Source organism: Rhamphochromis longiceps, linkage group LG19, assembly GCF_057381845.1.
Source record: "Rhamphochromis longiceps isolate RC_006_pf linkage group LG19, R_longiceps_female_GT1.1, whole genome shotgun sequence".
In the NCBI taxonomy this organism is placed as follows: domain Eukaryota; kingdom Metazoa; phylum Chordata; class Actinopteri; order Cichliformes; family Cichlidae; genus Rhamphochromis; species Rhamphochromis longiceps.
In genome coordinates, this window is record NC_140575.1 from 30,166,932 (window position 1) to 30,189,954 (window position 23,023).

A 23,023-nucleotide genomic window follows, 5' to 3' on the forward strand; every position below is an offset into this window, starting at 1 on the left:
TGTTGTGTATCTGACGGACAAACACCAAACCAGTTCCACATCACTGAAGTTGCACCATTTTTACAAACCAATTCTGGTTCATCTGTTTCACTCAACAATCGGCCATGTGCGTATGAAAACAAAGGCACTGCGCATGCGCGTTTTACTCCCATTCTATCGCGATATTTCATTTTCCTATCGTTGCCTAACATTATACCGGTATTACCGTGAACGGTATAATATGGCCCAGCCCTATCTGTTATCATAAAAAACTAGATGCTAAACTTAAAACAGTAAAGTAAAACAGAGTGTCACAATCCAGTGGATAATGTCATAGAAGCTACATGTGTATTTGAAATACTGATTACAGTTTTTCATATTAAAAAGAGTAATTATCCTGTAATGTGTGACTTACTTTTTGGTTATTTTTTTCTATCTACATCAAAAGGAAAACACTTACTGAACTTATCAAATTTAACAAAGGAAGTGCTGTCAGACTAGGAAATGTTTTCATCTGGAGTTACAAAGTCACGTTTTTCCTCAAATATTTCTGAAATTTAAATATTTTCCCCAAAAATTCCTAGAAAATTGAACATACCGACGGAGTGCCACAATCTTTCATGCAAATGTGAGTCTTGCTGCGCTTGTCCCGTCATAAAGAGAGCACAGCAAGTGGCACTCTAGCCGTTTTATCTCACTCCATTAGGCTAAGGCCTGGTGCACACACACGGGCTGAGTGTGTGCTTAGGGCCACTTATCAGGGAAGAGGCAACAGCGGGGAGGCTGTGAGGAAAGAGGAAAGCCAAACAGAGTGGCAGACACAGAAGGAGAGAGCAGAGACGTGGAGAGAAATAAAATCAGGCAGAGGAGAGAGAAGCAGGGTGAGGGTTAAGGAGAGGAGGGTCACTTTAGAGAGCAGAAGGGAGCAGAGGCTAAGATGGCAGAGAGGCCTTCTTTAACAGAGCTCATAAGGAGAGGAGGGCTGCAGGGGGGAGCAAAAGGCGATTAGGTGGGCCTAGGCGGCAGCAACCAAGAATCCCAACAATCTCGCACCCCACTCCCTGGCCCGCACTCAGCCTCGGCCACATGACACACTCAAACAGACTTTGCCCTCTCTCCATTACAAAGCAGCGCACCAACAAGCACCTGTTTATTACTGTCTGTCTAATACGTTTGGAGGTTGGCCGACCACTTGGCACTAAATGGGACATTGTGGGAATGCCCACATGTTTTGGCTGCACTGCACTGCCAGTGCATTGTTTCTTATTCTCCCTCGCAGACAAACAGATATGAATGTTTAGACACAAACTCGTATTAATCTGTATGTTATCATAGTCCCCCTCGCCAGAGAAAACACAGGGTGTTAAATATTAAACTTCAGGTTAGTATTTAACTGCATAGAGCAGTTCTCCCTCACAGCATCTTGATAAGATAAACTGGTATTCTAGACACTCAAATGGTCTTAAAAGAATAACATTTGTGTAAATTTAATCCCTGATTTGTTTTTTAATTTATGTCTGTACTAATGTGTAAGACTTTGAACTGGTTAAACTGCTCAAAAAACTTCTAAACTCAAACCTAAAATAGCTATTTAGGTGTCACAAGCAGATGTTTTATGCAGGGTGTAAAAAGCCAACAAAGTTGTAGAAACCACACACAATAATTGAGCAAATTTACCCCCTTCAGACATCAAAGGATACTTTTTGTGTTTTTAATTTTGGACTTAGACCGTTGGGCATCCAAGAGTTCAAGGAGCTGCAGCTGAGTCTGAGCCAGGTGGTGAAAAACCTGCAAAGACTTTTGCTGGCATGATATCAACTTTGCAGGTAAGGCTAAGTCTTTGCATAAGTCTAGGACCACATGGAGGCTTTTGCAACCTTTATTGTATTTACCAGAAACCAACAATAACTAAGCTGCTGGGTTACTTTAAAAGCTATGCTATGCTATATTCCAACACCTGATTTTTATTTTTATTCTTAAATAGCACTTTGCATGATTCACAGTTCAAAATAATCCTTATTTATCTCATAGCAGATCTTTTTGGAGCTCCTCAGTTCGTTTACCTTCTGGAAAAAATAATTTTGGCGTTTGTTTCTTCTGTTTGGCCCCTTGAAAGCAACAGATTTGAGCAGTGTGTGGGTGAGACTTCTGTGCTCACAACCAGACACATTTCAGTCTGTACCAAAAGCTACTGACCCTCTAATCCCATAGTGCACAGATATATATAACCAATGGGATACATGGAGTTTTAAGATGTGAAAAGGGAAAAAACCCTTGCAGATCACTGCTTCAGAGCACAAATGCTGCACAAAAAAAACTATTTCCTCATAGCAAGACTTGTTTTGTTTTTTGGGGGTTTTTTTTCCTCTTATCTTTTAGCAGTGAGATGCATCCTGCCTCTCACACCCTCCTCCTTCTCCTTCATCCTTACTGCATTCCACAGTTTGGAAAAAAAAGTGTCCAACCTGCATTTGGCTCATTGTGTACAGTGAGTGACAGAGAAGCACAGAGACTGTAAACAAGAACTATCTGAGTCAGACATGCATCAGTCACCAGTGGACCCAAGTGTGTGTGTCTTTGCGATGATGATGACGGCTAAGCTTGGTGTGAAACACCTCTTATGGCTTTCCAGGAACCTTACACCAGTGTACAGTCTGAGGACAAGCCAATCTCCATGACACTAGGAAGCACTTTACACCAGTGCCTTTGTCAACAAGGCCTTTCAGGACAGGGCCAATGACAGACTGTGATGTAGCAAGAGTGTTTGGGCAGAATGGAGCAATTCAGACAGCGGCGGGAGGGAGGGAAAAGCCGGGGGTGGAGCAGGTGAGGGAAAGAGAAAGGCGGGTGAGACAAGAGACGAGACAGAGCGGGGGGGAGAGAAGGGGAGAGGCAAGACGAGACAGACGGAGGGGGTGGAAGAACTGGCAAAGCTCTCACTGACAGCAATGGGGCCTCCTTGACAATCCAGGAATATTGTCTGAAATCAATCTGTCATCATGGAGCTGTTGAGTCTGTCATTACCATGTGGTACTCGCCCTTTCACAGTGACAATTTGTTCAGTGCTTTCCCAGTTCACCTTACTACTGCACTGTAGAAAGGTCACTGCCCTCTATCCATCTCTGTCTGCTAGTCTGTCTGTCTCCCTCTTTGTTAATCAACTGTCCACACAGAGCTTTGCAGCCCTTTTACCGGAGTGACCTGCACAGAAACAGACGGCTGATGACCAGAACAGACGTCCTGCTGCAAGAACATCTGTTACATCATCGATTTTCCATATTTCCAGATATCAAAAATAAGCGAACAACAATAATAAGTCCAAGAGTCTACAGCAGTAAACAGTGCTTTCAGGTAAATGCTAACATGTTCACTTTTAAAATAGTGGCATGCTGAATTTTTTAGATTTAATATCTAGCAGTTGCAAGGCATTAAGGCTAATAGAAACTTTGGTCATAAACCAACATTTTGGGCTCATTTTGACCTTTGACCTGATAATGGGTTCATGTAAAAAGTCAGTGGACTCATGTTTTTATAATGAATCCTCTGGGAACCACAAATGTCTGGCATTCTTTCCAACAATCATTAATGACTGTTGGACTTTTAATGAAGTAAAGTTACTCTCATAGTGAACTAACATGAGAAAGCCAAGGATTCAAAGAAGAATAGACTTCCTGTAAAGCGTGAATTTCTGCCCACAATGTGGTGCCAATCCATCCAGTATAAGCAGTCAAGCGTTCACTGAATTAATGAGCTATTTGACCCGTTGTTGGTGTTACTAAAGGAAAACTGAAGGGATCAGCAAAGTCAGATGACATCATCCCCGAGGGAACTTGAATTTCTGGAGCAAATGTTGTGGCGGTCCATCCAAGAGTTACATAACATTTCAATCTGAACCACAGACTTAGCCACTGCGACTCACTGATTGGTGGACTACCAGGTTAGAAGTATCAAGTGTTGTGTGATCAAGGTGAAACCCCGACAGCTGAAAAATAAAGCCAACAAACAGCACCAGAAACTGCAGTTCCTCGAGTGGCCACTTGAGGATGCCTCCAAAAGCGAGTCATTAAAATCACCACAGACTTCCATGTCATTTTAGTCCAGTTTTACAGCATTTAATAGACATACTTACAACCTGTATAAAAAAAAAATCAGTGCTGGTGTCAATGAAAAGTTTCCATTGAAGATGGTGAATTTAATAACTTATCCAACTGCATACTGGAGATTTGGAGTTATGGGTGTGTCCCTAAGCACGTTAATTGGAATAATTTTGGCATCATGATCGGTGCCATTTTGGATTTTTTGGAACCAGAATTAAATATATATTTGTGTGAGTGGGTGGTCCATGTAGCAGAACAGAGGTGCCATCGGCACAGTATCACAAGGCATAGCTAGCGCTGTTGCCTCACACCAAGGAGGTCCAGGTTGGAATCAACCGGCTGGCTGGAACCTTTCTATGTGGAGTATGCATGTTCTCCCCATGCTGGCGTGGATTTTCTCCAGCTACTCCGACTTCCTCCCACAGTCATTCGCCTCTGGCCCAATGAAAACTGGGATGAGTTCCAGCCCCCAAACCACAACTCTTAATTGGACAGGCAGTAGAAAACGGATGGATGTCCATACTTAGTAATGTCACTGACTATGAACATGTTCATAAGTGCAAACCTATAAATAAAATAAAAATTGAATTTCACTCACTGAAATTGAGCAAAATACCTCTTGGATACAATTAAGTGCACAGCAATACATGTAATCTGTCTGATAACTGCATTAAAAAAAGAGCAAAAAGCTACCACAAGTTCCAGTGCTGTGGTGATCCCAAGCAGACAGCTCTCAGCTACGACCACAATTGTTGGCACCCACCTCACTCAGAGTCTACACCAACAATAAAGTAAAACTTTAGCTGTTAATATAATTTAAAGTAGTTTTTTGGTATGAAAGCCAGAGTCAGGAGGATTCATCCTCTGGGGACCTTTACTGTACAGATTTCATAGTAACACAACAGCTGTTGAAATATTTTAGCCTGGACAGACTGACACTGCCATCATTGCTGTGCTTGCATGGTTGAAAATACACAAAAATAATGGCCAGTTCAGCTAATCAAGGCACACAGTAACTGTATGATTGGCATATTGCCACCGTCTGCCAAGTCTTAAAATCTATCTACATCCAGACTGGGGACTGATCCAAGGCCTAAGCTCACATCTCTGTGCAGGAGGAAATCAAATCAGTTTCACTGCATGGTGCAGAATTCCAGCCTGGGACAGCAGTAGCTCTGCTATAAAATATGACAGATTATACTCTTTCCCCCTGAAATGACTTTTCCTCCCGCTGCACTCTTCATGTCAAGGGGGACAGATTTTTTCTATTCATTTGAAAAAGTGGTGCATCCCCAAAATAATAATAAATTTTTTTAAAAATTAAAAAAATCAGAGCTTCGAGCCTTCACATTCCGTGCAGAAACGGGCACATGCAGATTCCATCACAACAGCCTGGATGCTCACAGAAAAATCCTCCTACTTTGGCATATTGTGAGAAGCGGTAGCCTAGACCAGACTGTATAACTGGAATCAATGGGGACAATGTATAAATACTTTCCAGGGTCATTCAAAAGGATCCTTAACGATAAAAAGTGGAAGTGAATAAGCCTCAACGCCAAGTGGGGTCTTACTGAAGCTCATCAGAGGAGAACTGAAACAGGGGGGGGGGGGGGGGGGGGGGGGGTTGAGAAGAGAAGCAGAAGCCTCATTCAGAGCTCGTTATCCCAGCCATGCCTTGGCTCGGCTTTCTTTAAGCCCGGCCAGCCACCACTGTTGCCACCACCATAACTTTCAATCATCCTTTTAACTGCTGAGTGGCAGGGTTAGTCAGAGGTTGGAAGGGGTTGTGTGAGGGACTGTCAAGAGATTCCAGATTAAACCCTAGACAGAGGAAGAAGAAGGAACACAGAAAAACAAAGATAGAGCAATCTTTAATGGTTTGATGTGTAGTAATGCATTAAAAATCAAAAAGTTGACTCAAAACCAAAAAGAATAAAAATAAAAGTGGATGGAAAACAATAAGGATCTCCTCAAATGATATGCAACAGGTTCACCCTGGGTGCACGATTTGGTATTCTGATAAGTCAGTCAGAGACTTCAGCAGCACAGATTCTAGCAGGCTGTGGCAAGTACAGCAAACAGGCACACACAGTCAGATGGGGCAGATAATATTTCTGCTCTTTAAATCAGCCTTTTATTCACTAACATCACAATGGCAACTCTCAAACTTGTCCAAACCTGCTCAGTCCAAGAAACACCTTCGAGGCCATCATCGCATTAAAGTTGACAGTATAGATAGTATTTTCCCGAGGCAACAAAATGTTGCTTTGGTACATATTTTGTTGGAGATACAACCAGGATCTAACGCCAGATGAAAGATGTGGAGAAGCAGGAGAAGAAGGAAGTAAAGTTTCAATTTCTGTAACACCCCCCCCCCTCCCCAAACTCACGTGCCCAGGTATGCATCATAAATCTAGAAGTTAAAATTTACAGGAAAACAAACCTCGGCTTCTCCTGTTGAGCAATGAAAGTGGAGATCAATTGGCATGTCATCATTTCTCCTACTAAAGTGACTGAGCGAGCAGCTGTGGAGCACAAAACAGGGAGGAAGGTGGCTGGGTGGGGGAGCGGGGGGTTCGGGGAGGCTCTCCATGACTTGGCTCCTCGAAAGAAAAGAGAAAACAGAGCGAGACTGCAGAAATGAAGGAGGCTTAGAAGGAGGGGTTGCGCAAGACAAACACTTCCCGCTGTGGGGCTGAAATGTTATTGTAAGGTCACTTGTAAGGTTCCAGGAAGGCAGGGACCCTTGCCCCCCTCCCACCTACCCACCCACAAGGCTTGCTTCCAGTCACTCCGTCCACTCGCTTTCTTTGGCCAAGGGTGTAACGCAGCAGCTCTGAGAGTGGAGTCTAAACAGTGTCCGGTGTCATCTTATTTAACACCAAGCAACTGCCAATTAACACAAATCTGTTATTCATACGTCTGCTAAATAGTGCAAGTCAGACCAGCGAAAGGCACAAAGTCGATTATCATCTGAATGGTGGCCGTCCCGACGCCTCTGTGCGAGCAGCTCCGTGGGTTTCGCGAAGGTTAACAGGAGCAAAAGGAATTCTATTTAGCTGAACTCAAATCCATTCAGCAGGCAGGAAGAGTGTGTGTGGTCTGAAAACACTCCCAGAGCCAACTGCCCAAACAAACTAATGAGCATTGTACACACACACACACACAGACATGGGGACTTTCTTAAAAAGTAAAAAGAAAGGGGGAAAAAATCTGAACATTAGCATACAGCTGAAAGTGGCAGACAATACTTTGTTGAAATTCCACATGAATCTTAATTGAAGTGTCCATTAGAGTCAGTCAATGAGTGGGAGTGCTGCTCACCAGGATTATACGACCCCGCTAAAGTAAACACAGAGTGACCTCCATTATGACTACTTATCACGGCTACGGCTCTTTCCTTTCGTTCCCCTTGGAGAGGTGAAGTCGGACACATTCCTCCCACCAAATGTTTCCTCCTGAACTGACAGGGTCAGCATTGTGCGCTGATAGATTGGGAACAAGGATTGTTATAGCGCTGCTAACATTATTTCCGCGATAGAAACAGAGGGATTTGTAGGCAGGAGGTATATTATTTCCACCTGGTTTAGAGGGGAAGGAGGTGGAGTGGGAATAGTTGTTGGTCTACCTCTGAGGTTTTCCAAATTGCCCCGCGCTCCTTGGATGTCTCATTATCATGACTTTTCTCAGGGTAATTTCAGGCTGCTTAATAAAACGCACGCATATATTCAGAGGCACGAAAGCAGCGCCCATTCGCTCTCGTAACTTCTTCTCACGCAGGCCTACGTGGCACCACCTCAGGAAAAGCGAGTCCCCCGTCTGCTATGAGCTTAAATACACGGCAAATAAGTCCAGTCAAAAGGGATGACGAGGGTTTAAAATTAATTACCGCTGCCCTGTCCAACCTTGGGGGACCACTGCACACAATAATCCATCCATTGTTCTCTGCAAATGGACCCAGCCTCTGTAAATATGGGGCTGTGAAGAGCTGAGAAAGGCTGGGTGGGAGTAAAGGTCAGCTCGAGCCTTGTTTTTAACGACAGCACATTAACTTAACTGACTTCCTTCGACTTTAGACTGGTAATAAATGAGAGGAAATGCAGAGAAAAAGAAGGGGACATGTGTTTAAAAGGGTGGCATTCACTGGTGGACGCGTGGTGTGGGAAACAGAAACGATGCGCCGGACCAGTCGCGGCTTAAAGATGAAGTGCGTCTTCCTTTGACTTCTGCTGTTTGGTGTGGGATGAAAGACAAAAAGGTAACATGAAGCTGATTTTATTTCCAGCACTAAATGAGGCATTAAAGTGCGAGTTGCATAAGGAGGATTAAAAAAACAAACAAACATGTTAAACAGCTTTTCAGCTCTACCCTTTCTCATTCCCCCACCTCGTCTCACCAGCTTGGCCCACAAGCCACTGTTACACCTTCTTACTATGCAGGAAAAAAATATATATATATATATATATAAGAGGACTTTGGGGCATTTTGTTGCTCAGAAACTAGCGTCATTACGGTTTAAGGAAATGGAAAATGGTCTGAGAGCCAAAACAGCTTTGTGATTTTAAAAGCCCTTGGCATGCAGTTTATCTCATAGTGCATTCTTGGTATGAAACCATGATGTAACTCTGCTATAAAATGTATATTTTCCAACAGGGTCGCAGAGGAGTTTGCATGCTCTAAACTTTGCCAGATAGTTTTAGAAGTGAAGGAAATACGTGTGGGGTTAAATCACATAAGAAAAAAGGAAAGGGCTAGTGCAGCAGCTTAAAAGGACCACTGTATTTGATGCCTGGTTCTAATTAAAATGCACCAAAATAGTACCATTCATTGTGCACATTGTTAGCTAGCCCCGGTGCATAACAGGGACACCTGGTGCCTCTGTTTTTTTCTCCCAGGGTGCATTTCTGCAGATCCATATGTCCAGGCTGCTGCATTCCTCGTTTAGCAGAGCCGAACAGTCCCCGGACCTGTCACCACGTTAGAGCTCTGCTGGGACACATCACCGAGCACCTCCTCCAGCTGCTTGGGGAGGCAGAGCAGCACATTTGGGGGGGGGCGGCAGAAGGTGCTAAGATGGAGGAAGTGCAGTGGCTACAAGGGGGTCCAGCTGTGACGTTGCAGCACAGAAAGAGGGAGGTCTGTGTGTATATGACTGAGTGTGTATTTGGGGCTCTCTGTGGTACTAGGGCAGGGGGTCCTGGGTCAGATGTCACCTGGTGACTGACAGCAACAGGCTCAAAGTCGTTCACCCAAACTTACTGTCCTCTCAGGTGCACTGCCTGAAGTGTTTAGATAACAGCAGTAAAGTAACACTCCCTACGTGTTTTTACTGTTTCACACACAAGCGAAAAGGGGGCCCGTCCTTTATGATTTCATTTACATTTGTCAACGATGTCATCATACACTGTTAAGTTTTACAGGGACAGCTTAACAGCTCTGCTGGCCTTCGCTTCACTACAAAAGCAGAAGCTTTGAATCAACTACCCCCACCTACAGGCTATATTTCACAGCATGTCAGAGTCAAGCTGTTGCATTTGGACTGTAACACAGAACCCACTGTATCCCTGCTTCTGTTGGTGGAACTGTGGGATATTTACACTTCACAGACTGTCAGGGAACGTACAAAAATCATCTCGCTCAGACTCCTTGCCAGCCGCATATCTGCAATTGTACATGTGTCCCTGCATCTGCAACCACTTTCAGAGAAATTATGAAAAGCAGGCTGCAAATTCTTCCCATTGCCTGACATTAAATCAGCTCAGGACCCATCGGACCTCGGCTCCCCACCGTCCAAGCTGGCTTCCCCGTTTTGCTTTGCTCCCTCGCTGACATATGTTAATCTGTAAACACAGAAAATTGCCTTCACATCTTGTTTACTTTTGGTTTGGTTGTGCCGTGAAGGCACGGCTGCCACGCTGTGAATGAGGCATTGTCTGCAGACCCACAGATGTAATCTCCCCCTCTAAACCGCCGCCAAGCCTCCCACCCCCGCCTCCTGCCCCCTTCTACCTTGAGCCATGATAGCCACATGCAGGTATTGTACCTATCAGACGCCTCTTGAATCCACTCACACGCTGAGCGGGGAGAATAAAGAAGGCGCTATAGAGCCTGCTTGTTTTGCCAGAGAATAATCTTCGGGGGAAATGTTCTGGTTTTCAGATTTCTCTCATTAAAAACTGAAGCGAAGTTACAAATTCTGCCTCTGGCTTTGACTCATGCCACTGGATTGCATCAGACATGGTTCAGTAGTCGGTGATGGTGGATGAAATCACAGAAATTGTCTCGAGAGCTGTTCACGAGCTGTTGACAAGCTCACTGTAAGTTGTCTTTATAAAGCAGAGTATTGATACTGGCACAAACAACAGCACAGTGAACTGTGGTGAGACTGAGGTTTCCCACTCTCCAGTCGGGGTTACGGTCAAGAAAATATGCACGCACATGAACACACACACAGACACAGGGTGTTGTGAGTCAGGCCGTTTGGCCAGCTACTTGAGAGCTGGACTCTTACACCAACTTGTGTTCTTTCACCCTGGGAAGCTGATGGATGATGTTTGTTTGGTTTTGCTGTAGCGAATGCACACACACACACACACACACACACACACACACACGCTGCCATGACTGAAACACACAAACTAGGGGTAGGGGACGGGCTGGTTTGCCCTCTCTCATTCTGCTGTCCTGTGTTGATTTTGGGCTGTGTTTAGAGATTTTTGTGAGTTTTAAGTTTTCCATCTCTTCTCTGCGCGACAGCATTCAAAACCCAACTGAGGCTTTCTTCAGGCTCACAGGAAACCAGCCAGTCAGCTTGGTTAATAATGAGCTACGACTGCTGTATAAATGAAAAGAAAAACCCAAAAAATAAATAATTTTAAAAAATGAAGCAGCTCACCTCTTACGCAGTCAGTCAGCAAAACAGCCTCAAAGATGAGTAACACAATCTTCAGGATGTCCATGCTGTCCAAAGACAAATTCATCTTCCCTAAACCTGAAAGACACATGCACAAACAGTTACACTGCTGGAGGATATCAAGACATTTGTATACAAAATAGTTTAAATACTATAGCTTGCTTATAAAAGTCCTGACCAAACCTAATATGCACTATATCACTAACAAACTGGAGGTTCCCAAACTAAGACACCTGGGATCTTTTTGTGGTTTATAAGGAAGTTTAAGGATTTTAAAATGAAAACCAAGCAGAATTTATTTAATGGCAATATTAACATATAAAGTTAACGTTAAATAACACAGGATGTGTGCAGTTTTTCCACTCCTTCCAACTACAGGTAGACACCTAGGTTTGGGACTCTACATTAGGGTCAATATTGAGGGTTTAAAAAGTGCTGAATATCTTAATAGCACAGTTATGTATCTAAACGACATATTCAGATACAAAATCAAGGTCTGGGAAAGCAAAGCGTTCATGGAAACTGTTGCATTTGGCTAGTTTCTTGATGTGCTTACAGTAAAATATCCCTCCAGCTGCTCAAATGAAGGTCGGGTGAGAATGCAAATAAAAGTATAAATAGGACTTTAACATACCTTAATATTCAGTGAATTAAGTCAGCCTCGTATCAGCCTCTTGACTGAAATGCTTTTAGCTAAAGTCCGTGTCGAGTCCATGAATCAAAAGTGACAGCGGTCGACTTTCCACCGACCTCTAACAGACCAGCACATGCCTCTCTCCGGGATAAAATAACGGATTCACGGCTGCAATAAAACCGGACACTTCCATAAATCACAATAACAAAGTTTCCAAAGTGTTAGGGAAAAGAAAACGCAGGGAAGTCCAGTCCGGTCCGTGTAGTCCGCTTCATCCACAGAGTGACTTTTCCAGGAGCGCGCACACAGCCGAGACTCGCTGTCCGTCCCAGCGCTGCAGCTGCGGGCCAATCACAGCCTGCAGAGCCCGGCCACGTTTAACTCTTTATCTCTCAAACCAACCTCTTCATTACAGAGCTGTTATCCCACCGCTGTCAGCTCAGCGCACGGGAAAGAGATAACAGCTGCAAACTGTTAAGAAGGATGCCATGCAAATAATGGGCCTTATATAAGCCATTCTATTGTTCTAATATAATATCTGATAAGAAATAAACACAATGAAAACAGTGGAGGGGAACATTTTGATTTTCAGACTAATGTGCATCCCTGTATGGAGGTCCCCAAGTGCCAAAATGAATCCAATAAATACATCATTAAATAATAACGTTAATATGTCATTAATTAATCAAACTAGGCAATAAATAAATGCATCCATAATTATTTTAAGTATAAGTGATTTCATTTAAAACACTTAATAAAATATAATGTTTTACTTGTTTCTGATTGTGATTAATTAATGACACGTTTAACCCTCTAGAGTTTAAATCACATGGCCAAGTTAAGATTATATAGTAGCAAGATGCACTCTCACAGAGTCTCTGTTTCAACTTGTGTCAAAACTGTGACTTTTTAGCTTTCAAATTGTGTTGATAGGCCAAGTAAGTCCAGAATAAATATTTTACTCTGAATTCTGTTGTCAAAATTCAAAGCAGGATTTTTTTTTTTGAGGAAACCCCCAGAGCCTATTTGCAGAAAAACGCATCAACTAATCAAAATGTATTTGGTTGCGTAGGAAGAGGGAACAGTTGTGGGAGTGACGGTGGAGAAAAAGTGAGCGATAACAATAGCGAGTTTTCACATCTGAGAGATTTGTGACATTTAGCATGTTTGCAGTGTATACTTCAAATCAAAAGCAGCCACAAACAGCCAGTTGATCACAGAATATTCATTATAAGTTCATTATTTAACTATTACTTCTTTCCTATTTAAATTAATTAATAACAACTTAAATTATTTAATGATATATTTATTTAACTCATTTTGGCACTTGAGGCTCTCCATACTCATGTGCACTAACTCAGAGATGTATTACATGAAGACATTGGTTTTAGCTGTTTTACATAATCCAACTTAAGTTATATTATAAAAAGATACTTTTAATACCTAAATGAATCAATATATAAATTATATTGTTTGAGTATAATTACACCATGATTTTTTTACTTAGGAGCTACAGCTTTGAAGTAAGTGTCATCATTAATGTAACGGATACCTGGAAATACTGCCGCAAATGCCCAGATTAAATTACAAGCTTCAAAAGTCAAACTTATAGCTTCATACTGTAGCACCCTGTGCTGTGAGTAACACCCATTCAGTATCCAGATACAATGGTGCGAAGCCATGAACATGTGCTGCCACCTACTGGCTACAGATCAGCTTCTGCCATGCTGAAGAATTTCAACTACAATCACTGCTTCACTCAGTAAGTACTTGGAACTTAGGTGTTTTACTGATGTTTTGGCTCTCATTCAGTATTGACAGTCATGTTGCTGAGTTATTTGGCCCTCTAAAGGTACCTTTAAAGAGGGATCTCTTAAGGTTTGGTTCTCATTGGATGCGTCATCACCCCTGTTTGGATGAATGGGGTGGGGATGTCCAACATTACATCCCTCTCTGCTAGATGACCCGCCAATGGTTGATCAAATCTCAGCAACAACAAACCATAGGCCTGGTGTCGTAATCCAAACCTACCTGGTAGCTTTCATTCCTCTCCATGTATTCCTTCCCAGGAACAATCAGCTACTTGATCACCTGCTATAGTTAGGAAACTTTAGCTGTGTCCAATATCTGCTTTTAGAAATCCTATAATTGGGCTGGATGAAACTCTGACAATGTGGTACTCAAACTCCATAAAGAAATTCAGTTAAGGAGGATCATCAGTAGGCCCACACTGCCCACTCCAGTGCCAGGAATATAAATGGCAAATAGAAGCTAAAATTATTCCAGGCTTTAAATGATCATCTTTACATAATATCAAGACAGACACATTTCAGCTCGCAACTGTTCCAGTCATGGGACGGTGAACATAACATACGCCCTGCAGTTTTTCAGTCTCTATCCGTTCCGTGAATAAAGAGAAGACTACTTTTAAACAGGAAAAAAAATCATTTATTTCAATATACATTGCATTTAAAACTATATAACAGTATTTATTCAATATTTTACACAGCTCTCATCATGGAAATGGACTGAAGTTTTAGAAAATAAGACCAAGCTCTGAAATAATATGATATCCCAACCTTTAATTACTGCATGATTCCATGTTTTTTTTTAAACATAAAGATAATTATAGCTTCATACATTATTTTTGTTCTTTATAAAAGAAAAACCACACCTTTCCAAAGTAAGTTCATATGTTTCTTTGATGAAAATAAGATTGATACAGCAGTATTTAGTGATTCTTAATATGTAAAGCCTGAGGAACTGCTTTAAGCCAGAGCAGAATGGATAGGATGTGATATTTCGTAACAGGTGCTCAGTGGTCCATTTTGGCCACTTGAGAGCAATCAAATGTACAAACCAATATACTGTAGCTATGGAAGATACTGTGTATGCTGTCATTGCTGTGGAAGCAGATTTAAGAGCAGAGAGGAAGTCGAGAGTAAATGACATCAATCTGGGAACAAAAGTAATCTGGTCCTGACCGTCAGTACCACCAGAGGAACGGATGAATATAATTCAGTGTAAACACATATCAGCAAAACATTGCTCTTCTGAAAGGGCCTGTAGATGCATTTCAAACAGCAGAGGGATGTCTCTTAAATGTGGAGGCCCACTGCAATTAGTAGTCACAATATTGCACTATAGCATCATGAGAAAGAGAAACCCAGCGAGTATCAACGGGCCTGTATTCCTGTAGGCCAGCACCTGAAAAGGCCTCTGGTTCAAAGCAAATTATACACATTGTGGTGCTAATCAGGGCACTGAGTAATGAGAGGTCAACTCTCCACTCGGGGGCCTTCCAGACCTAACAGTGATGACTAAGAAATCCCTTTTATTCATCTCAGCGTGCAGGAGAGTCCCCGGAGAAAACTCAGTGTGCCGTGGTGCAACAGTAAAAGCAATGGGCACAGCCCATAACCGTGGAGAGGTGAATGGACAGTCTTGTTGAAATTCAGACTCCATCTTACAAAGTGATACAGAATTAGACATTCACTGCCATTAAAAGCATGAAGGAATCTCAATATAAAAGTCGTCCATCGTTCACTTTTGCTTGACTGGGACTGGTGGACTGGTGAAGGTTGCTTTTCAGTTCCAGTGCAGAGCAAATGTTTACTGAAGACATTTTAGTGTTTTTATTACCAGAATTACCGTTATTTACATGTTGATCACAACTTACATTCTTTTGATTAATCCAAGACTCGTGACAGTTCGGGCACAAATATAGGAAGCTCGCTAAAGCATCGGAAATATTTCACAAAGTCCTTTCATTTACACCGGAAGCTAAAAAACGAAAAGGAAAAATAAGAAAGAAGAGGGGGAAAAAGGAGGCCTGTTTCGATTTTGCTACAGAGGACCGCTGCACAATGCCAGTTTAATATCTGTTATTGCCAGCTTTTCCTCTTTCCTGTTTTTAAAAAACATGTACAGGCATTTGTGCATCATGTGGGTGCAGAGAAACCTGCTGACACACCAGAATCTCTTAGAAATATTAAATCGGAATTCAGTGGCTTTTTGTCTGGAATTTCTGACGTGTCATCTTTGAATGGCCATGCTTAGCTGGTACAATTACGACCATTAGGGGTTACCCGAGCAGTGCTGCTTTTGCTTTGTACACAGCTTTCTGTCTGTTGCATATGTCCTTGTTGTGGCAGACTGTGCATTCGCATGGTTTTCTGAGGTCAGATGCCCGCCTTGTCACTGTAGAAGGGCGTGACATGGAACATGTAGCAGTGTGTGCAGACCCTGACAGGCTTCACCTGACCGTATCGAGGCAGCGGAGCAGAATGGGAAGAGCAGCGAGAGCAGAAGATCTGAAACGACACATCATGCAGTGTATCACTTACCATCCACATGATAACGCATGAATTATCAGTTTGATCGAGTTCACGTTAAACCGAACAGATCGTACCTTTCCGCAGCTTCTACAGTGATGTTTCCTGCGGATAACAGTGAACGGAGCCTTGCAGGCAATGCAGGAGTTGCAGGCTTCATCAGGGACCCAGTCAGGAGGGTCTGCACAGAGCCAAAAAGAAACAGTAAACACAAAGCAGAGCTGTCACCAGCTTAACGTTTGCTGAGAGAAGGAGAAAGGAACTGGCTGACATTTCAAAAAAAATCTGTGTGGGTCTGTTTGTGGATTTGCTGACCTTCGAACTGGCCCTCACGGGCCTTGGCTGCCAATTCCGATGAGGAAATGATCTCCTGACACAGAGCACAGTCCTCCAGGACTGCGCTGCGCATAACAGGCCCCGCTGAACACCATAAAAGAAGAAATGTGTGTTGTGTGACTGATTGTTATTTAGTTTAACAGCTCAGTTATAAACAACAGTGCAAAACTGCTGTTAGCAAAGACCCTATAGTGTTTTCTAAGCTGTTTTCACATATGAACTTAATTAACTGTTAATATGAAACAGTAATGGGAGGATGAAGTGACTAGATAATGTGACTAACAGCATGCAATTTAAGATTGCACTGCTGTGTCCATTACTGTGCAAGCTGTCGTTTTATTACATTTGTCACTTGTTTTGGGCCAAGCACCTGGTTCTGTTTTGATGTGGTTGTGTATTTTTCTTAGCATATTTTTCCAATATGACACAACCAGAAAAAGCCCCACTAAAACACTGCGTGTACTAGGGAGCTGGCAGTGTAAAAAGACATGCCTGATGTGCACTTGCACCCCTGTCAGGTGCCATCTAGAAAATTTTGGGGCGACAGTGCAGGCCTAACAGCTTTATTTAAAGAAAACAGAACTCGAGGAAAATTTAACTCTACAGCCAGAGAGAGAGACTGAGGAGGAGCTTCTTCCCGCAGGCGATACGGTCTCTCAATCACACCACCACACAGTACTGACCCACACATATGGTTCTTACACACACACTGGACTTTCTGGACTTTGGTTTTGCACAACACTGGTCACTATATTCTTCATTTCCGGTTAAAACTTGTACAGCTGCTGTTATTGTGTATATATTTATTTATATTTAGATTTCTTCATACATTCTTATATAGTTCTATATTGTGTATTGTGTATTTTGTTGTACAGTTATTTTATTTTCAACTTTAATTTATATATTTATCTTTATCTTATTCTTCCCAGTTAAATTTACCCTTCATTCTAATTTGTGTTGTACAGTTATTTCATTTTTAACCTTAATTTATATTTTATTCCTTCCTAGTTAAATTTACCCTTTTTAATTTTTCATATTTATTTCCTATCTTATTCATAGCCTTTTCCTTTTTTTGTTCTCTTTAGGTCACGAGCAGTTGTCCAAGCATTTCACTACATATCGTACTGTGTATGACTGTGTACGTGACAAATAAAATTTGAATTTGAATTTGATATTCCTTACAAAGACCCAGCTACCACCATTTTTCGTCAGTTTCCAACCATGCCATAAAGAGCTAAAATGCTAGTAACATTTGCTATTATTTATTTATGTTGCATCTAACTGAGACTTTTGATGCAAATATCAGGTGTTGCAAATGTGGCAATGAGGATAAAGAGAATAGCAGTATTTGAACATGCTCTCCAGTGACTACATTTGTGAATTTTTGTTTTTCAAATGGGGGATTAAATCCCATTATAATGGGATTAAACTATTATTATTTATTTATTTTTAAACAAGCAGTTTTTCACGATCAGAAATGTGTTCTGTTTTATGTTAAGCAGCTTTTTTTGCTCACTTGGGGGTGCGCACCTATCACTGTTAATTTAGAGTTAATTTTTTTCACATGGAGCCTCATTAGGGAAACATCAGGCTCATTAAGTAAGGTGGTAGGTATGGTGTGTTTTTAAAGAGCTTTTCACTGAAAGCAGCTGCCTTCAGAAAACGATGCTATTCGAGTGAACAATGATCACTCTCTGCACATAATTAATGCAAGCATTCATTTTTACACTGTCACACGATCCATAATCCATTGTTTTGATTAAAAGAAAATCATATTGTGGCCACTGGTTAAATCTTTATAAGAAAGTTTAATCTTTTGAGCAATATGACTAAATACTAGTTACTACTTCTGCTTAATTCAAAAGGCTGTTTTGACTTCAGTCTTTAGTCTGTTAAAGAGAGAAAGCAAAATATTGTAACACTAAAAATATCTCATAACCAAAAAACACCTTTCTGACCTTTCTTCTGCTTATCATTGTCTCCTTCCTCACACTTGGTTGCCATGACTTCAAAAAGAGTCTTGAGGATGCTGCGAAGGTCACTCGCATAGTTGGTCTGCAGCTGATCAGCAACACCTGCATCACACAAAAACACAGAATGGAGATCAGGCCAAGCGAGAAAAAGAGGTGAGTAGAGAGCGAATCAAGAATGAGAGCTTTTATACCTGATATACAGACAAAGAGACGGTGGATGAGGTCGCTGCTGCTGTGGAAACGAGATCTGATCTTGTTTCTGGCTGCTGCTTTGGCAACTTGTACGGCCAGCTGGATCTCCTGCTGGTCTGGGTCTTCTGATGTCCCTGAGCTGGGAGTCAGACTGCTGACAGGACTGAAGGGAGCGGTGAGACACAGTGAAGGATCATCAATTAACATCTGTCCCCAAACGTCCATACATCATTTTCACAGTCAGTTTACATCAATAAAAGCAGATTTCCATATTTAAAGTGGACCAATTATCCTTTTCCTGATTTTCCTCTTATATATGCATACAAATTCACTATGTACGAGACATCCTGAGAGCCAAACGGTTCAGTTTGCTCTTAATGCTCTGCTTCTGTTTTCTTTTTCTATTCTTGAAAACTGCACAATGTAGATGAGAGTGGATACTCATAATATAGTCACTTCTGGTACACAGCTCTGGCTGTGACAACAGCACCCCTACAAAGCCTCAGTTCAAACCTTCTGTTTGCAAGAGGCAGCCAATCAGAACAAAAGTGGAGTTGCCTTAAAGTGAGAGGAGCTAAAAAAGCTTGATTTAGACAGTAAATTAACTAATGGTCCAAAATAAAATAAATGAGGACCATCTTAACTTTGCAAAGCTACTCTGGTGGAGTTCAGGAATAAAATCTTTGAAGCTCCACTTTAATACAAAGTGGAAATAAATGCACAATAACACCATTTACTCTGCCCAAATTAACAAATGCATCATTTTTTTAAAATTAGCCATTAAAGGTTTCTTTAGTTACTGTGAATGTGAGCAGGAAGTAAGCACAAACATGAGACAGACACACATTTGGATGAATGATTTGTTACCTGGGTGTATATGCACTGCTCGACAGACTACATGTGGTGACCGACACACTCTCACAGTCACTACCTGACACAGAGCTGAGTGGAGAGTTCTGAAAACTAAAAATAACCAAATACAGAGATTCATGCATATATATAAAGACTTAAACAAAACAAACGGATATGAATATTAAGAGAAAAGAAAGTGGAAAATTGTGATGAATTAAGGAAAACAAAACAAACTGGATATGTGTTAATGGAGCATGGAGGAGTCCATGTTCGCCACATAAAATATTGTAAAATGAAACTGAAACACACCTGGAGCTTCTCCTGTTGTCCTCTTTGGTGTACCTCTTCATATCCTTATTTTCTGGATTTTCGTTATCCATCTCCTTGTCCCTCTGTCGGCCGCCACTAGTATGTCTTTTTTCAGTCCTCAGCTGGTGATTACATGGGGAGGCTCCATTTCTGACACTAGAGCTACAATCCTGAGCCTGGTGTCCCAGCCCAGGAGCCTCTTCGAGTGGCTCTGCAGAGCGGGAGGAAGGAGGGCTCAAATGGGCCACGTCGTCCTTATTGTTGTGTTCGTGAGGACGAGGAGGGAGCCGACAAGCAGAGGACTGAATGACAGCGCTGGAGGCAGGCGTCGTACAATGTTTGTCCAATCCCAGAGCGAGCCCTAAACCGAGTCCAGTAGTCTCTGTGGTGATGGCATCCTCGTGGCCATCCTCGCAGCTGCCACAGCAGACGCAAGAGTTGAGCAGGCAGTGAGTGGCCACCAGGGGGCCACAGGGCTCAATCTCAGAGGGAGTAGGCCGAGGTAGCAGCAGCTTGTCCACAGCCAGTTCTGTCAAGCTGGGTGAGTGAGGGTTGAAGATGACTGTAGCAGACAGCTTCATGCCTCCCATACGATGGGCGATGACTTCAGCTGTTTCAGACGCTGTCCCCTCTAAACCCATGTCCCACCCATTGGTGTAAGGCAGAGGTTCTGAACCAGGGACATTAGTACAAGGGGGACACTTTGCAGTTGGGCAGTGTGTGTTCAGGTTGCGTGGCTGTGGACAAGGCTGCTCAGATGTTGTCTCAGAAAACCAGCCGTTCCTAACCGAGTCTGGCCTTGGTGCGAGCTTGCGCTGCACAGGACGAGCAGACTCTTTGGGAGGAGAGGTGACATAACAGCGAGGCTCTCTGGTGATGTGTTCTCCTGCTGCATCCAGGTCCTCCATGAAGAAGACCCTGTCTTCCTCCTCTGTACAAATGCCCGTCCTTCCTCGGCTCCCCAAGATTCTGCGTGGAGAGACCTCTGTGCTGGAAACCCCACTGGAGCCTGCAGGCTGTCCTCTGTTGGGATCGTGGGCTGGAGATTGACCCTGGCTGGGAGGCGACAGCAGAGTCGACATCTCGTCTCCCACGCGGTACACCATCATGTTGAGCTGCTCCAGTTCCTCCTCATCATACTGCATGGAGCATGCCAGCTCAGCCTCCTCTGCCTCCTCACAGAGTAAACCCTGCTCCTGTTCCTCCTCTCCCCTCACAGTTTCCACCTCCTCCCAGCCTTTTTCCACTCCTGCCAACTCTTCCTCCTGACTGGGACAGACAAGCGCAGCCGGTGGCTCCTCTTCTCCCTCACTCCCCCTTTTGGAGATTTCATTAGCAGGACTGCAGGACGAGTGATTCTCTTGGACTGGAGCTGGTACGCCGTTTGTGGCCAGCGCCTGGCTTGTGGACAACTCCCCTTCTTGAGAAATGCACAAGTTTCTCTCTAGCGTCATCAACTCCTCCTTAGTCAGGGTCTGGAGCAGGTCTCTGAAAAAAGCAGCACAGGATAGCTGGAGCATAGTGATAAACTGTGAAAAAATACATTTGTTGCCATGTTAGATATTCATGGCTTTTACCTTATTTTCTTCAGTAAAGTGCGAAAAGGCCTGAAGAGCTCAGACATATCCTCTGATTTTCGGTCTAGGTTGAGAGGTCCCTCTGGATACACAACCAGCCCACTAAAAACATGTTTAAAATTCTGTAAGAGGGTGCAAAGGAATGGAAAACAAAGAGGGCAGTGAAAGGACAGGCAACACTTACCACACAATGGCCAGTCTGGGAATTGTAAACATCAGTGCAGGTTCATAGTCATCAATCATGTCCTGTGTGAGATAGCCCAACTTTAGGGCCCTGAAATTAAAAAAAGTAGTCAAATTAACCGCATCATCTCTGTGTGGTATTTCACAGAAGAGGATTATTTAGCAGAAAAATGTCTGTCTATAAATTCACCTCTCCACAGTCTCACAGAAGAGCACAATCACCTCCTGCTGTACATAGTATTCTTTGGGAGACTTCACAGGCACCATGGCTGACACGTAGCTGCCAGTGGAAGAAAACAGAAAGTGGAACGTAATGACTTTTTGGCACACTTGCAGAAATATCATTAAGTGGACGATAAATCTAGATTAACCCAGTGCATACCACTGATAATAAAGTCTTGTCTCTATTTTTACCTGAGCTCAAACTCAGCAAAAAGGCTGTCAAAATGTCGCAATGCGTCCTTCATGCGGTCTGTGTACAAGTTGAGGTCTCGCAGGGCCTGGTCTCTGGTGATGTTGCGTACCTCCTCCAAGCTGCGAGTAAGATCCTTAGCTAGGGGTCTCATAGCTATGCTCTCTATCTCCCTGTTCATGATAATGGAGCCTGCAGCCAAACACTGGACAGGAACAAGCAGAGATAATATAATTATGCACAGAGAATTAAATTGTTTACGATGGCACACTTGGCATTCAAAAAACTCAGTGTGTGAAAAAAAAATAAATTAAATATCATTTTGTTTTGAGCCAGAGAAAGGTCATTTTTTCCCAGATTGATGAAGTTGTGAATACACTACCTCGGCTCCAAACCACAGTTGCCCTGCCAAGTTGTCATGACGAATCTCCTCGGGGAACTTGACACAAAAATCTCTGTTGGCCCGGTCGAAGGGGATACATTCATCCATGATCTGACTGATGATGTTCAACACGTTGTCCTGCAGATGAACACGGGAGTGACAGAAAACTAAATTGAACTAGTGGCAGAGAAAAACACAAGCGAGTGAAAGTCTGTTCTTGAAAAGCGTTTTTTTGTTTTGTTTTGTTTAACTAATCTTGGTCAATAATCCGTGCTTAAACATCGGTCACCCTTTCAAGAAGGCCATTATAGCGCAGTGTCTGAGGACCATTGATTAGGACGTGAATGGGAACAACTTGACAAACACATGAGACCATTATGGCCCTCACAGCTACATTTTCCTTCAATAAAAACATAATTCCAGCAGTGAAAATGCACTGTCACATACAACAAGAGCTAATCAAGAGCTTATGTGCCGCTGGCATGTACAACAGCCATAACAATGACTTACAATGAGCCTTTCACTCAACCGCAGCTGCACTGTGCACTGTAATCTTGTCGGGCACAGCACTGCGTCTTTCTCTGCTCGCCCCGAGGAGAGAGATTAAAAAGCTTTGAGAGGGAGAGCTTAACCACTGATTCCTTTATGGCTGTGTTCTGCATATGTGTCTGGGGCCGGTCCAAGTGCCACCTCAACGTCTGTGAGCGCCTCCCAGCAGGGGACACTGGTGATAACCTTCACTTATGTTTGTTTCCACGTATTCAGGAGTTGCGACTGCAGCGACACCCTGAATATGACACAAGACTAGCTTCCTTCCTCCTTTTTTTTTTTTAAGCCCATCTCACTCTCC

The 23,023-nt window shown here is 42.8% G+C and overlaps 2 protein-coding genes across 5 annotated transcripts in view; both read right to left on the reverse strand.

The window, feature by feature from the left end:
* The window catches only part of LOC146647062 (fibroblast growth factor receptor-like 1), a 36,616-nt gene extending 24,648 nt beyond the window's left edge, over window positions 1-11,968 (reverse strand). Inside the window, exons 1-2 of one of the 2 annotated variants that reach the window (XM_085392457.1) lie at window positions 11,624-11,968; window positions 10,972-11,067 (exon numbers count right to left, since the gene is read on the reverse strand). In XM_085392457.1, coding sequence (XP_085248583.1) covers window positions 10,972-11,056 — 85 coding nt within the window. In that variant the 5' untranslated portion in view covers window positions 11,057-11,067; window positions 11,624-11,968. Of the gene's footprint in view, window positions 1-10,971; window positions 11,068-11,623 lie in introns of those variants that run through there. The other variant, XM_085392458.1, reaches the window with a different exon arrangement.
* A 2,096-nt stretch (window positions 11,969-14,064) lies between these two features.
* Window positions 14,065-23,023, reverse strand: part of zfyve28 (zinc finger, FYVE domain containing 28) — a 28,385-nt gene continuing 19,426 nt past the window's right edge. For 2 of the 3 annotated variants that reach the window (XM_085391210.1, XM_085391212.1), the window contains 12 exons: window positions 22,174-22,311; window positions 21,794-21,996; window positions 21,570-21,659; window positions 21,381-21,470; window positions 21,197-21,298; window positions 19,620-21,107; window positions 19,326-19,421; window positions 18,458-18,621; window positions 18,252-18,368; window positions 16,273-16,377; window positions 16,035-16,138; window positions 14,065-15,936 (listed from right to left, as the gene is read on the reverse strand). In XM_085391210.1, coding sequence (XP_085247336.1) covers window positions 15,805-15,936; window positions 16,035-16,138; window positions 16,273-16,377; window positions 18,252-18,368; window positions 18,458-18,621; window positions 19,326-19,421; window positions 19,620-21,107; window positions 21,197-21,298; window positions 21,381-21,470; window positions 21,570-21,659; window positions 21,794-21,996; window positions 22,174-22,311 — 2,829 coding nt within the window. In that variant the 3' untranslated portion in view covers window positions 14,065-15,804. The remainder of the gene's footprint in view (window positions 15,937-16,034; window positions 16,139-16,272; window positions 16,378-18,251; window positions 18,369-18,457; window positions 18,622-19,325; window positions 19,422-19,619; window positions 21,108-21,196; window positions 21,299-21,380; window positions 21,471-21,569; window positions 21,660-21,793; window positions 21,997-22,173; window positions 22,312-23,023) is intronic. The other variant, XM_085391211.1, reaches the window with a different exon arrangement.